We start from the raw sequence: 17244 nt of genomic DNA on the forward strand, positions 1-17244 counted from the left end.
CAAACGATTAAAGGATTGAATTATTTTCATGAAAAAGCTTCTCATCTTCAAATCGTTTATTGTAAAAAGGATAAACTCGGATATGATGACCAAATTTTTTTTAATGCAAAAACGTACTTTTATTTTATTATTTTTTAATAGTATTTTATCAAATCTATTGCAAATTGCTTTAACATCCTTTTGTATTTGATTAAAAACGTTCTTTTATACTTCTCTTTGTGTATATTTGGTAATTTTTCTCTGAGCAAAAAATACAACAATTAGAAGACTTAGAATATTTTAAGGAATCTCTTAAAAAAACATCCGAACTTGCTTGATTTTTGCCGAAAATTTTACATTTATTATTTATTTATATTTGTATTTCCTGGTATGATGTTATAACCCAGATATTTTTTTTATGGACTTCGTAACAAATTTTTCGATTGTAAACTGGAACATATTTTAAACAATATTTTAAAACATATTTTAAAATATATTTTAAAACAATTTTCAAATATTAGAAATTGAATGTAATATAAATTAAAAAAAATATTGTGTTACGTACAATATAATTTTATTTTGCAAATTTATAGCTTGCAAATGGGTCAGTTTAACAGCGAGTGATTAGTGGTCAACAAAATCATATGACGAATGCATGATTACCGGCAAAATCGGATTTTGCATATTACAGAAAGATTACAGATTTTTTGAATTAGATTGTCATATTACATTCATTTCGAACGCGTTACTACTAAATAAAATAGAAACATTAAACGAAAGAAACGTTAATTACGAATTTATGTGTTTTCATAAAACTCTGCAATTCCGTGATCAATATACTGCATAACGTTTAATATTAAAATACGCATTGCTATTTAATGAAATTGAAATATGACAAATAAACGCACTTCGTAAATCCGCATTTTTTGGATTTATTTAGCCGTTTCCGGGGAGACGCGAGCGGGCATTAATCATCATTTATTTAATCGATCACCACAAAGTGCATTTAATCACGCCGCGCGCACCGAAACTATGAATAAAATCGCGCTAACGTATAGATTTTCCGACGGTACTTCCGTTTTGACGTTACAAACAGGGTGTATTTTATATTGCGGGTATATATATTAAATATAAAAGCGCGAACATCAAAGGTCTTCGTGCTCGTGCCGTTCTTGGAACTACAATATTTGCGTTGGAAAGTTTGCCCTCTCTCGTCGAAAATTTACGATAGTGCGCCCCGCTTTACATACAATAAATCCATTGTTTACTGGGAAATTTTCCGCGCCATATCGGGATTAGATTTACCATATAACCACGCGAGGATATAAATACAAATAATAATCATAGTCTCTCTCTCTCTCTCTCTCCCTCCTCCTCCTCTCGATATTCGCACTCTCCTCTCGTTGTTCTTCTTCCCCGCACCCCCTCGCTTTTCATACAGCGGCGGAACTCATGCATGCACGAGGCAGGATTATATCGAGCCCTTCTGCCTCGGGGACAAAACTTCGGGTTCGATTTCGCGGGAACGGGGAGAGTTTCCTAAGTTTCCTAAATGTCACGTATCTTTGCGCTCAAAGTTAAACACACGATCGCGTACAAACTGCGCGCCGTAAAACGCCGCTCGCGATATTCGCGTCACGCTCGGCGTCGGCCGATTGAGCTTGCACCCGCGATGCCGCACAGTTAAACCGAAGTTACACTCGCACGGACCGGGAACTGGGAGTCGTGTCGTCATTGGAGATTGAAATCTATTCGAAAGTAGCTCTCTCCTGTTCTCTCTCTCTCTCTCTCTCTCTCTCTCTCTCTGGTAGCACGCGCGTGCGGACATGGACGACCCACTCGCAATCGACCGCTCAAGTGTCCGGTTAAACTCCTGTTCGGGCGAGTTTTTTTTTTTTTTTTTTTTTTGGTCACGCAAACGTTTGCTCTCGTGGAATTTCACTGAATAACGTGGGGTTTTTTTTTAATCACGGGGACTTTGTAGCTCGTTGGGTGTTGACTCATATGTACGAGTAAACAGCGGGACAACTGCCGCTGTTGTTTGTCGCCGATGCATCGGTGGATTAATTATTAATATTTACGTTGTTGCGACGCGGCAAACAAGATTCACCGGTTGCTTTGAGCGTTATTGTCGAAACGGTTGCATAACGAGATAATTCGATGCGCGATTGTGATGCGTGCGCATTGTTGTGTCATGCGAAACGTACGTATATATATATGTACATCGTATGTGACTTTGCAATTCGGATGTAATTTTGCGTTTGTGCATGTCACATTGATTTCCAAATTCACAAGTGAACCTGTGTATTCGCGTAGTTAATACATATTTTCGGAGTGGTCGCGGTGTATAAAATATGAAACTCATAGATGCGCTCGCAAACGCAAACTTATTACAAAGAGTGAAGGATTAACAGAGATAATTTTAACTTACATTAAAATTAAAATAATTTTAATTTAATTATTTTTACCGCAATGTGCATTGTTTTATTCTAGCTGAAGCGTCCGAGATTAAATTTTTATAAAAATTTTCAAATAGATTTTTCTTCTTTTTTCAAACAAATTGTTATCTGCGGAATGGATAAAATGGACCGATCTTGGTTCCCGAAGCGACAATTAAAATATTTAATAGTTTCGTATGATTTTAATATTTTTTGACAAATTAAAAATTGTTGAAGATCGAAATTGAATTCAGTAGTTTAAAAACCACGAGAAAAACGTATTTAATTCATCTCTTTTTAATTGTACAAATGTAGAAAAATTCACGCGACGACACATTGCACGTATCGCATTCTTCCCAAAGAGAAAAGATGAGTCAAAATGATGTCAATTTTACGTTATACTGGTCAAATTTAAGTCATTTTTAATTCTGATTAAAATTTCGACTTTAGATGACTTTAAAAAAACTTTATATTCTCTTTTTATTGTGTTCTTTAATTTTTAGAAAATGTAGTGCATATGTTTCTTGACTACGTATTGACCATATGCTTACCGTTATGAAACTTATCTTATAAATATAGATGACCAATTAAAAATTCTATAAATTACTTTTCCTAAGTATATTTTTTACTGTAAGTCTTTCATGTGTATTTAGAATGTGATGCTAATCAACAAAATTTATTTTAACAATAATTATAGGAAAAAAATTGATTAAAGTCAAGAAAATATCCATATTTTTATTCGATGTTATTTTGAATGACAATTTAATCATCTTTTTGAATTTTCTGTTTTCTTTGGGGGTTAAAATTTGAATAGATATGCCTTGTTTTGTGACTGTTTATAAAAACTACGTGTCTATAATGTGTTACAGTGAGGGTAAATGACTCCCAGCTGGTCATGCTCTCAGAGAAAGCACATTACGATCATTCGCTGTCAGGATATTTGTACAAGCGGACAGCTGATTCCACCAAGTGGCAACAACGATGGTTCGTTCTCTATCAGGTCAGTGAATTGTTTGTTGATGAATCGTCACCTGTACCTCGTCGTACATGGTGCACACGTTATTTGTTAGCGAGATAGTGTCATCCGATTTATGTGATCCAATTTGAGGCTCTCGTGCTTGAATCAGAACCAGAATCTGAATTTAAACACAAACCTGCCTCCTACTCCCATTTCCATTATCCCAGACTATACTGCTGCTCAAAAGTGTTTGCCTATCTCGATTTTGGTACACATCTTTTATATGATTAAACTTCCGATTAAATTCGACTACATTCTTCTTATACAAAGTGTTCCGAAACTTGCGAATTAAATTATTACAGCAAGGAAAAGTTCTTAAAAAATTAAGTAAAATTATTTATAATTAAGTATAATTAAGTAGTATAATTATTAAATTATTAAAAGTTTTTAATTTCTTAAGCAGTAATTTTTGAGATGTAATAATTTAAAATCAATTACAAACTATGTTTAATCAATTTTACGTTCGTGAGTGGCGCATGTTATAATTAGTGATACTTCTCGTCACATCACAGGTGATGACCTAAACATAATCTCCGATTGACTACCTTTTTATAAGCAATCACATTTCAAAAACTACTGCTGAGATAAAAATTTGCAAATAAATATTTGATTTAATTTTTTGAGATTTTTCCTGCCACATTTAATTCGTGAATTTCGAGACAATCTGATTGTGTATATTATAATGTGAAATTTGTGCCATCAAGATTATTATGCCCAATATCTAGAAGATTAAGAAAGATAAAGGGAGACTGAAATTCATTCTTCATTAAAATTCTCATCACTTAATTAAGATAAAGTGGGCGAATACTTTTGAGCCGTAGTGTACGTAATTCTTTCTCCTCGGGCCTAGAAAATCGAACTTCGCGACTAGCACTTACTTCATCACGACGTATAGTTCGTAATTCTCCGAGATTAATCGCTAGAGCTCTCCGCAAGAAGAAGTTTTGCCACGGCTGCGGGAAGTTATCGCGAAATTATCATCGTAGCCGTCCGCAGTCAGCGTCGTTTTTATTTAAAAACGACGTCGGAAACTTTACCGTGGGATTTTCAACTATATTAATAGCCGTTGGAATTAAAATAACGACAATATCTGAGTTTACGCAAACTTGTGCCGCGCGCACAAAGCCTCTCCCTCCCCGATTCGTCGGAAACTTCTTTGCTCGCGGGGATGTTGTCTGCTCGTGGCCTAACAAACTTCGTCGGAAATGAGGCCTCATTAACTCTCACGGAGTTTCGGGCCGGCCCGAACTGACTGATACAATTAGGGGAGGAAAAGGCTTTCGATATAGTTCGCGACAAACACCTCTATTCGCTCAGGAGCAGCAGCCACCATCGAGAATTCGCCTCCTTCTCTTCCCTCTTTCGTCTTCTAATATCGCGCGATCCCTTAAGCCGGCGGTAAATCTTCTCGTTATATGTTTTCGCGATCATGAAGCCGCTCAATTACGGCGCGGACACGAAACTTCTAATTATTCTATTAAAAATCGTGTTATCGCATCGCCAACGAGCTTCAACTTTTTCAACACAAGTTTGCCGCCCGACCGTTTAACTAATTTTAGTTTTAAAGAAAAACAATCTACGCGAAGTACCACGGGATTTGCCGCCGTCGCGTATACCACTTCACCTGCCCGGGCTCGGGATAGCTTGTGTGTACTGAAAAGCAATAAGTAAGATCGAGTAAATACAGGAAGTATCGTTGCTTTTTTTCCTTCTCGTTTTTATAGGATCAGACAAATACGGGGCGATAAGAGCCCCGTATCTGTTTGAGCAAGTTCTCAGGATAAGGTAATAAATAAAGTGGAATATCTCGTTGTTTGTAAGAGGTAAGTTCGTCGAAGTAAACGAAGATATCATGGCCACGTGCTACTTGTCTCGCGCGGATCGAAACTACGGCGCGATACGCGCGATAATCGAATGTCTCGACAGGACGTTTCAATTGGATAACAGAGGTAACTCCGCGCGCGCTCTTAATAAACTTAAACCTACAAAGATCGGATACTTCGGTGTCTTATCATTTCACGCGACAGTGGTTACATTCTTCCGGGCATTGCGAGAGTTCGAAACTAGTAAAAGGAACAAGATTTTCTCTCTCTCTCTCTCTCTCTCTCTCTCTCTCTCTCTTTCTATGTATCTTTCCTGTGGCGTTCGGCAAATTACATGCAATTTCCGTGAGTCAGAAGTTAAATACATTTGAGATTTGTATGCTCCAGTGTATCCTTCTTCCCTGCAGTTTCCTTTTCTCATTTCGAGAAGTAAGTTCGCACAATTTTCACAAGTTTATTAAATTTTATCACAAAACGCGGGCGTCATTGTCGCGAATAGAAGAGGGCGGTAATATGGTCCTCCACATTTGCATATTATGCGATAACTTTAATAATGTAGAAAGATAACACGACCAATACACGAGTTGGGTGTTATTTTTTTTAATTAGTTTCTACCTATATAAATAATTATCAATAATTATGGAACGTTTCAATTTAACAAAGGTAATATTACTAACACCGATGAAATCAAATGAAAAATTTTAGCATTTATTTAGTTTTATTAATACAATTATTACAAAAACATACATTTTACTGTAAATTGTTATATAACGGCCAAAGAGAATTTAATTAAGCTAAAATATTTTGTAATTATTGATATTATTTATATAACTAGAATTTAATTAAAGAAAGTAACTAACTCGTGTACTGACCTATTACTATTCTAGATTATTATTATTAATGCAAATCAAATGAGAATTTTATTTATTATAATAACTTTGTTAATAATTAATATTTTAAGTAGAAAATTTAATGATTACATTTATTAATGTATTGTCAATAATAGATTCAAAAAATACATTTAAAAATTAATTTTGTAAAAAAAATATAGCGTTTTGTGCTACAAAATTATATATTTATTTAAAATCAAAAGAATACGCTAAAAAAAAGAACAAGCAAGTATGTATAATTAAATGCTAAAATGTATATTTTGAAAAATTTTCAAAATGTTTAGTAGTGGTAAAATGCCTTATATTATAATTATTTGTTATAAGGCTTATAACAAATAATTATTAGTTAAAATTTGTTACTTAATAATAAAGATATTACGAATGGCCATTATATACTTATAAGGGCCATACTATTTTCTCTGTTGTATCGACAAACGTAGCAGCGTCTTGTTTTGTTATTTACGATCAACCATCTCTACACATTTGCCAACATGAGTTGACCTGTAATCCGTGCGCGGTGCAATTAGACGGAATACATATTACGGATGATTAAAATTTCGTTTGTTTGTCAGTACTATTTAAACCGCCGATTACAACATTTCCAGATGCTTGTCGATAATGTCAGACCGCGACATAAAAGCGAAATCATTCCTGCAGGCTCGTGTTTTGTATCGTGTATCAGCAACGCAAATTTTATCCGACGGATTATCCGGAACGTAACTGGCTTTATGAAATGAGTGCACGTACAATTGCAATATTCATCCCGCAAATCTTGTACCGACAACGCACGTGCGCCCTGTAATTTGATTTCACGTAAATCAGACGATATTATTTTGTATAGCATTTATTTTCTAATAAAGCAGCGGAAATGTGTAATATTTTAGTGCGCGCAAAGCTGAAACAAAACATTTTTTTCCGTATTACAAGTTATTATTTCGGTAATGGAAGATAAAAGCGTATCGCAGGTTTAACGTTACATATTTAACGCATATCGCGTTATGTAATATAATTGAAATATGCAAAAGTAAATGTTACATGCATACAATTGTAAGAAAGTCAAGCTTTAATTACTGTATTCTACCCGAATACTTTGCTCTTACTATGAGGATGGCTTTGTGTAATGCTTTATGCCGAGCGAGGCGGTTCTTCAGTAGTAACGGTCTGGATATGGTCAGACATTCCTGCCGGCACAAGAAATATTATGCTAAGTTGGAGACTTAATGGAAACCTAAGTCACTCTAAGTCACTATAATATTGTGCCTTAAATTGACTTAAGTTGGCTTGACTAGAATTTAATTTTTAGGTACGCAGATTGTTTTATTTAAATGTTTATTTTATTGTAAAACTTAAGGGGATATTCTCATTTCAGTATCATTTCTATATCCACTTTTAGGCCCTCTTTTTAGATAAAAAACTATAAAATTAAAACTTGGTATGTTTATTTTATAATATTTGTTGAATGTTATTTATAAAATTTTAAAATATTAACAATATATTTTAATAATTAATTTTAAATGTGTATGGGCATATTACAATGTAATACCGTCTTATTATTATTATGATTTTAGATGCAAAAATAATCAGAAGCAAAAATTAAAAAATTTTTTAATATATACTTTATAAATATAATATTCGTCAAAATCAAGTTAAAAATTTGATTTTTGTATAAAATTAATATACATAAACAGCAAAGTTTAAAAAAATTTGATTAATGCTTTTTCCAAAAAGTTTTTTTCTTGAAAAATTAAAAATTGGAACTTTCATTTGATTGTATTTAATTTAAACAAAAAAAGAAAATGTTATAAATATCTTCGAGTCACAATGTTAATATTAAAATTAGATGAGTTATCGTAATAATTTTGAAAAATATATTGTTTCGAGAAAAATGCGTTAAAATTTTTGCAAGCAGTTTATACATTAATATAAATTTCTGTAATATTTTAAATCTAATTTTTATTTAAAAGTTTAAACTATGTTCAAAAAATGTTTAGAAAATAATTGAATTTTTAAAACCTAAAAGAGAGAATATCCCCTTAAATGACGTAGCTCTATATATTCAGATATGCAAAGAATTAAACATTATGACATCATTGTTTTCTGTATCTGAGCGCATACGAAAAAATTACAGGTGCTTGTTTTCTCACGTTTCCTTCCCATCGTGAAAGGAAAACGAGCTTTATCATAAGCCGCTATGACGTCTGTTACAGAATCTGCTATTCTATTACGAGAACGAGACTTGCTCACGACCCAGCGGCGTCGTTCTGCTGGAAGGCTGTTATTGCGATCGACTCATCACCGCCAAAGGCAAAGAGCCGGATAAACAGGTACGCAATGTATTGCCTTGGCAAGCATGAGCTTTTGTGCAAAGGGCACACCTGCACGCGGACAAAGAATTTTAGCGAGCACGTTTTACTTCCATCTCTGCTTTAATGTAGCACATACATTTTTGTTCCACTTTAATATGGATGCGCCGATAGGAATTGCATATGAGACTGCCGAGTTGTGTCGAAGTTGCTGAAGTCTATAAAGTGTACCGCGCTGTATTCAAGCTTCTTCTAAAAATACAATGTTGCATTGAAAAAAAATCTGGTTGCACAAATTGGACATCTAAATTCAACTAACATGTCTATTAAAGAAAGGGTACATTCTTTGACATTTTTTAATAAAATTATCATATAATTCTAATTAATTTCTTCTCGTTAAATGTATTAGAATTCTTGAGAATAATAGAGAAAAGTCACCAATATCGACATAAATATTCTAAATTGACATTCTTTATTTCTAAGAGAAACATTGCACTGTATTAATACTGATAAAAACATGTTTTGCTTAATAATTAAAGATAATTAAAGAAGCAAAAGTTTATAATTTATATTTAAAAGTTTTTTCTATATAAATTAGAAACAAATTTGTACGATTGTTTAGGAATTGCAAAGTTTAAACAATAGTGAATATATTATTAATAATATCCGATTATTTTACATGTTTTTATGTTCTAAAATCATTTTATTTATATTCTTTTTATGTTTCTTCTGAAATGCAGTTACAAACATAAAATCGAAGTACAGCATAAATCAATCTGGATAAAACGATAAAACAAAATAAAATATAGCAAAATTATGTAGAATAAAATTAAAGCACAACATTATAAAATTTATCAAGTTAATAATATCTTCTTCATCTATATATTGTTGTGCTACATGTTGCGTCTTGCGAAACAGTCTAAGGTATTTATATAAGTCATAACAAAAAACGTTTTACATTAAAATGGAAAACTTTTCAAAATTTTTATATACCTGTCCTTATATAACTTATAAGTATTTTTACAGATAACTCATGAAAGAAAAAGAAATGAAAAATGTACCATTACTGTTTGTTATGTTGATTTTAGAGCTTATTTTACTAGACGCTTATTTATATTCATGAAACTTAATTAGTGCAAAACGTAAAATAATGTTATAAAAACTGCTTTCTTATCTGATATTTTTTAGTTTATATTTATTTATTGTTTAAAAACTATAATTTAAAAACAAAGTAGTATGTCGGTACTGGCGATCTTTCTCTGCTGAACTTATATTTAATTAGATCAGCATAAATTTTTAATGAAAGTCACATGTAATAAATGTAATAAAAGTTTCACAGACCCAACTAGAAATATTAATCTTATAGTTGAGTTGAACGTTCTGGCTGCTAAAAATATCAAATCTAATCGTGATAACTAGAAATTCTGTCGTGTCTCATTTAAATGTTGTCATACACATCTTGTTGATATAGTCAAAATATTTATCTTAGCACACGTTTTTTATAAAATACAAGAACAAAAATTGTTCCAACATACAGCTTACATTACAGAAAAAATTGTTTTACGATATTAATTAACTTTTTCCTTTCTTTCGTTCTGTGTTGCCATGAGAATTGATAGGAAACAAAGTAATGCAATTTTCCATTACCATTTGTTTCTGATGGTGCGTTTAAACGCGCAACGGATAATTCAAAACCGTTTACTGTATGTTAATGTATTTAATGTATTTAATGTCAAAGGCTAATGTGTCGTTGTACGCACGTGCCTTAATTTAAAAACATACATACGTCGCTTTTAACCCAATATATATAGACAGCGGCCGATGTTTCGCTTCCCAAGATATTCAATTAGCGTTGTATAGCGTTATATTCCGAAAATCCGTAACTTTTGCGCACCACGCACAATTCGGCGACATTTTCGAAACAAACTACGATTTATGAAATAAATCTCTCACAATACCGTTACCCGGGGCTGGGATTATTTTTCTGTTATACGAACGTCGTGCAACCATTAACACTAAATCCCGATTCCTTTGACATCGAACCTCTTTTATTCCACGCTGAACTCGTTCGGTATTGAGCGCGATAATGAAAATCGGGCAGTTGCATTTAACGCTGAACAGACGGAACAACTTCTTTGATTTATGTAGCAGCGGAACGTTTTTAATCTGTCATTTCTGACTTTTGCCATTACAAATTCTAAATTGTCACGTTAAACATCAGATAGATCATTTTGACTTTCGTGCACGCGCACTCCACGCGTATCCCTCCCCGTTGAACTCGAAATGCACCGAGCAATTAAAAGGTTCATCAACGACATGTGGTCGCGTGAGATGATAGGGATAGAGAGAGCGTATCGATTTCTGCAAAGGTCACGTGATGTTGGCCGGCTTTCCCGCTTTTTCTAAAGATACACCGGCCGTCCAGTTATTTTCTTTTGGTCACCTAGACAAGGAGGAAACTGTTATTTTTTTTCCTTATTTCCACTTTCGTTGCGCGCGGCCGATAAATCGATCCGTACACGCGCCTGCTGCGAAAAATAATGCGTAACTTCAACCGCCGCTTTAACAGCCCTGACTTCGTTAGTTTAGCACCGCAATTAACACCGGGCAGAGGCTGTGAGGCACATCCAACGTACCACCGGCTGTGCTTGGCAGAATTTATACTTGGTTTGCTTTCCAGTTTGATTCAAAACCCATTCGATTCGAAGCTTAAAAAGAGAAAAGTATTCTTAATAATATATAAGCTCTTATTAATAAATCAATATTTCCCATTTCTAAAAATATTTAGAACGCAGTCGAAATTATAAGGTCAAGTATATAGTTAGCGTTTTATTATGTAACTGATAATAAATCAATAAAAGATATTAATGTAACATTTGAGAATTTCTCAATATTTAAATGAAAATTAAACACACTTGATCGCCGTGCCCCTTTCATCGAAATACCTTCAATTAAAATTTAGCTTTCAGTTGCTTAATTCAATTTTCTGGAGTTAACGCAGTTAATTAAAGTAGAAATATTTGTCAGTACTGTGTGCGGTTCGTACAGTCGAAATTGGTTGGTTTGCGGCGAGAGAAAGAGCAAAATCATGTTCACGCGAATAACGACTACGACGACGTTTATCTTGAGCGTTTAAATACACTTATCCCGTTCTAAAAGTCATTGTCTATCGGTAGCTTCACGAGTTTCCGAGACACACAGTTACGCGAGGGAACGCCAGTGGGTCCTGTTCTCTGCGTCCCTTTCCCCTCAGAATCGCCCTTCTCCCTTTGCCTCATCCTCCTTTTTTTGCAGCTGGCGCAGCGGAAAACGTGTTCATACTCTCGGCAGATGTAAATTAATTAAGGACGAGCCGCTTGCGAGTAAAGTGACCGCGGCGCGGCGTATCGCGGGTATAAGGTGAGATTATCCGATACTTCCGATATAACGCGTTTTCTTCTTCACGAGAGCCTCGTGCTGCCTCGGCCGAAGGGAGGCTTCCACCGTGTGTCTTAGGGGCGCGCTTCATTTATCTTCTAGAGGGAATGCACGGCGTGCGTGTATTTATGAAAGATATAGAAGCCGCCAGACAAAGCGAGTACATTTGCTGTACAAGAGTACAATTATAACCCGGGTACAATTGGATGACTTTCACGTGGGATGTTCACTTATTGAAGCGCCTCGCCACCGAGGTATCAACACACATACACACATACACACACACACACACATATGCTCCAATTTAGCGGTATGGATAGTTGTCAATTCGAAACAAGCAATCGCCAACAATTAAAGCCACCGGCTACGATAATACTTTTTTTTTCCATATAACGTCACATACGTGAAAAATATTATTTCGATATACTGCTCGGATATGAATTTTAGCCTGCGAGTAACTGTCTACCGACACGTGTAAACTGCACGAATTAAAAGACTATACACGCAATATGTATATATTTTTATATAGTATCTAATATAGTATAATATATATAGCATAAATTTTTTTTATGTTAGCGCGGAAAAATATTTTTCCGCAAAATATTGGATTTTGCGCGATCGCGACAACAGGGGTTTAGGGATTCGAATAAATAAGCGCCCGGTGAATAAAGGGACCGTAAAAAAATACGCATTTCAAATATCGCCGCGAATGCCGTGAATCGCAGGGGCGAATGCGGGAATCGCATTGCAGGAATATTGCATTTTCGTTCGAACGGCCTATTAACCGCATATTTACCCGGAATTACCAATCGTTCCGCGCACAGCCGCCGGTCGCATAATATTTCCGTTTGTCGATCATGGTGACAAATGATTATGCAAATTCCCTGGATTAACGTTACAAGGATCGTTTAACGACCGTATTTCGAATTATCCCTGGCAACGCGCTCTCGTGTTGAAGCAAGCTTCTCACTTTCGATGTGCTATTCTCGAGGTAACGTAACTGTTTGAGGTACCGCGTTGAGTTGCGTGGAAAATGTAAAGCTAAGTTGGCTAATGAAATAAACGGCCGTATAAATGCGGCTGCAATTTCGACGCGTTGTGATATGAAGAATACATTACCGCAGCTTCTTGCCTCAATTCGTATGAAAAAAAGTGCTTTAATTTTTTCCTCTTATAAATTTCCGAGAAATAGATGACAATTTGCCAAATGTAGAGAAGAAAGTAATACGGTTCCCTCATTTACATTTTGTGTAATAACTTTATTAATATTTTAAATTGAATACTCTTGACGATCACATTCGATGTATTACGTTAATATATTGTTCAATCAATTGTGGACTCAAAATTATGAAATACAATTACAATTAATATTATTATAGATATTAATATATATTATAATTAATATTACTTATTAAATATTTATTAAAATATTTTGTAAAATTATATGAAATATTTATAGTATGTTAAATAATGTGACGATTTCATAAGAGGTCAAAAAGAAGTAAAAGTAGTATGTAGCCCACCTTCACAAAAATAGAGTTAAAAAATTGGTTTTGTTTAAAAAACACGGTGTTTTGATATAAAATTATATATTATAAAATTAAAAAAAAAGTATTGCAGAATATATATATAAATATACGTACGTATACATGATCTCTACAGTATATAGTGTACAAACCTATAATACATGTAATGTAAATTATAGATTAGCGATTAAAACTACAATAAACTCGAATGACTACTATTTGATATAAAAACTTCGAAAAAAAGATTGTGCTTATATTAGCAAAATCTTATGCTATTATTCAAGTTTGTATAACTCGAAATGTGTATATACAGCCAAATACTATGTTAAATAACAAAAAACAATCAAGTGTTTATATATCAGTTGATAATACATAAAAAGAATGATAAATTATGTGTAATTAAATACTAAAATGTATCTTACAAAGGAAATGCTTAAAAGTAAGAATGCCTTATAACAAATATCGGTTATTTTATCTTGGTACGTCAATTTGGGTTACTAAACAAATGTTTGCATAAGTAATCACTAGAATTAATTGTCCGATAACTAAGTTATTACGAGTAGTCATATTATAGCTACAAAGGCCAAAATAAGACTATTCTGTACTTATTGTTATGTTCTACTGATTTTTTCCAAATTAGTAAAATTTGACTGATTTGTAATACACTTATAATTGTGATCACTGACTACATACTGTTTTTCAGTAATTATGAGGCGGTACTCTGACCGGGATCAGTGTATTATTATTAAAAAACGGTGCATATATCATTGATTAATGAATTTAATATAACACTAAAATCAAATTACTCATTGCTTTTTAGCGAATAATACACAGATTCTGATTTAGAGAGTATATAACGTAACTGTTCATTTGAAAGCATTTGTCGATAAAAGTTAGTTGAAAATATGGGCCTTTGTCCCTGATAATTGTCTGATGTAAAAAAAGCCAATTATTAATTTTAATTGTTTCAGTCATTAATTCACTGGAAAAAGGTCTGGTTGCTTAAATTGGAAATCAAATAAAGAGAGAGAGAGAGAGAGAGAGAGAGAGAGAGAGAGAGAGAGAGAGAGAGAGACCAGAAAATAATTTTTTCTCTTAATTAAATAGAAAAAAAATTCACAAAAATGTTACAAAATGTACATTTAATTAGACAGTATAACTTTTTAGTCAAAGTAACATCTAGTGAATTAAATTAGATTTTATAAGTCCAACTAAAAATTACTAATAAAATTCTTATTAGAATATGTCTTTTAAATTTAATTATAAAACATATCTATAGTTCAATCTTGACAATGAGAAATTTTGTTTGGTCATACCGAAATACAGTCTATCTCATACAACTTGATATATTTAACATTTCTGAACAATCTTGTCAAGGGTGATTATATTATTTTAAAGATTTAAGCGAAAAAAGAACTTAAGAAAACATGTTAGAATAATTCAGAAATTATCTATTATATAATATTATGTTTGTTAAAGCTACGCGGAATTTACTACGCGGAATTTACTTACCTTTTTTAATCCAACTACCGCGACCTTAGTACGCGGACAAATGTGGATCTTTCTTTCTAAGAGAGCACGTGGAATATTCTATGTCCCTGCCGGAGGCAGCCCTTTTGGATTCCCTGCATTATCGAACATTGTCATTTGTTGCACGTACAAGATATTTTTCTCTTGTAAAATGACTAGGTTGTTTATTATCGAACCGTAAAACCATCTTGCTTCCGTTATTAATGGATCTCCCGATTAACTTCTAATCGGGAGAGCCATTGTAATAAGTTAGCGCGACACAATATACGGAGGGAGGTAAATTGTTGTCTTGATTAATTATTCGATTGCTCGTATTAGAGCGCGTCGGAATGCCAACCGCTATCGTTTTGTTTCACAAACTCCGCTTTTTCATTTAAAAGTACAACCACGAAATAATATCCAGTTGCATTCTGGGAAATACGAGGAACGGCCAAAGAGAACGTCTCTTAATAAATTATATTTCCACTACATCAGAGATGTGCGAGATAGCTGAGATTTGCTCCTTTACTCGCTCATGCTCGCCGGGAGGTCAAGGATGGCGACCCTATGTATAATGTCAGGTGCGAGGGTTAAATCTGACGTTTCTTAATCGGGCGCTCTGCACCGCCGAGCTTTTACACGCTCCTCTGAGGATACAGAAATATCCGGCGTTACATTTGATCTCTAATTGACGCGCAAATACCACCAGCCGCTATTTTGTTATTTTCAAGTCACAGTCTCTTGCTGCTTCTCTCTCTCTCTCTCTCTCTCTCTCTGTCTTCTCTCTCTTTCTTCCTTTCGCGCGCGTCGCGTGTCTCTCGTTAATATTATACGATCTAGAAATATCTCGTCAGTAATTCCACTAACAAGAGACAACACCGTCTATATATATCTCTTTTCATAGCCATCCGTTTTGCACGTGCGACGTGTGACGAAAAGATGAAAATTGAAAATACCTTAGTAAAATAGATATTGTTTTTTTTTTGTAAATAGAAAATTATTAAAATAATAAATAATATGAAAGGCAAGAAATTTAAATTACGTTTTTGATAATGTCAAATATGACGATGATGTTTTCATGAAAAAGATCTGCCGAGAACGCCCGCGCATCTGACATATCTTTGATAGCTGCAATCTGCTTTCGTAATCATGTGCAAGCTGCACGATTATTATCGGCGATGTATGTTCTGACGCTTATCCGCTTACGCGTTCTCGGAGCGTGTACAGATAATAGATGTCAGAGAATATCACAGTAACTTGCTCCTTCTATATGTGGACTACTGGTTCTTCTAATTAATCGGTTTCTCGCGACTCATCACAACAAAATATTATAATATTAAAAAGTACAATACGATTCCGGACTCTGCAACAAACTAAAATTTACGTGTTTTTAAAGAATTCTAAGTAGGGTCAAGTGTAGTGACTGATATATTTTTGGTTATTTGCAAAATTAAATAACTTTATGTTATCGCCATGTTTACCTGTTATTATTTATTATTACATCCAAACATAAAGATACTATCATGTTATTACAATATTCAATAACATGTAACGTTCTCACACATAAAAATATGTCGTATTTAACATATACAACATTAATATAAATAAAGCTTTGACAATATTTCGAAAAAAAATCATGTGTCAAATAATCTTTTTGAAACGTTTGTACAATATTATTTTAAAACATAAAAGCAACGTAAAAATCATTCAAAAAATATGCATAAAGTCAACATTCTAAACGTTTCAACATGTTATTTTAAAATTTTTTGCTCAATAGTTAATACGTATACGTTCAAAGCTTATTAAAATATCGAAGAATTTGATCAACACTCTGAAAATTTGAGAATAAGGAAAACAAATAAACTTAGACTTGATCGAGTAATATAATGAATGCTTTCTTCTTCCAATGCTGTTAAATATGCCAAGTGGAAAAATGGTATGTTGGAAATTTTTTCTTAAATTTTTTTACTTGCACATAACAAAAATCAAAGATATCAGTTACTCCACTTGACCCTAGATAGAATCCACTAAAAGCTCGTAGATTTCACAGTTTGTTACAAAATCCAAAATCGTTTTGTGCTCTTTGATACAGAATCTCCTGGTACAAAGTTTCTTTGACGATTGACGGTGGTGAGAGGGATTAATTTCTTGAAAGAGTCGATGCGCTCTCTCTCTCTCTCTCTCTCTCTCTCTCTCTCTCTTTCTCTCTCTCTCTTTCTCTATCTCGCGCGCGCGTTTATTCAAACGTTCAATGTATTCGTACATGGTTTTTTGAAAGAGTTTCAGTTTATGCGTTGTGGTAGAGTTGCAATTTCAATCGGCGATCGGTGAATTCCGATTA

The 17244-nt window shown here is 33.7% G+C and overlaps 1 protein-coding gene across 4 annotated transcripts in view; it reads left to right on the forward strand.

Annotated features, from left to right (window-relative positions):
* Positions 1-17244, forward strand: part of LOC105837332 (ras-specific guanine nucleotide-releasing factor 2) — a 70887-nt gene that overhangs the window by 3826 nt on the left and 49817 nt on the right. For all 4 annotated transcript variants that reach the window (XM_012682011.3, XM_036294142.1, XM_028191675.2 and 1 more), the window contains exons 3-4: positions 3287-3417; positions 8356-8472. In XM_012682011.3, coding sequence (XP_012537465.2) covers positions 3287-3417; positions 8356-8472 — 248 coding nt within the window. The remainder of the gene's footprint in view (positions 1-3286; positions 3418-8355; positions 8473-17244) is intronic.

Source organism: Monomorium pharaonis, chromosome 11 (assembly GCF_013373865.1).
Source record: "Monomorium pharaonis isolate MP-MQ-018 chromosome 11, ASM1337386v2, whole genome shotgun sequence".
NCBI lineage: Eukaryota > Metazoa > Arthropoda > Insecta > Hymenoptera > Formicidae > Monomorium > Monomorium pharaonis.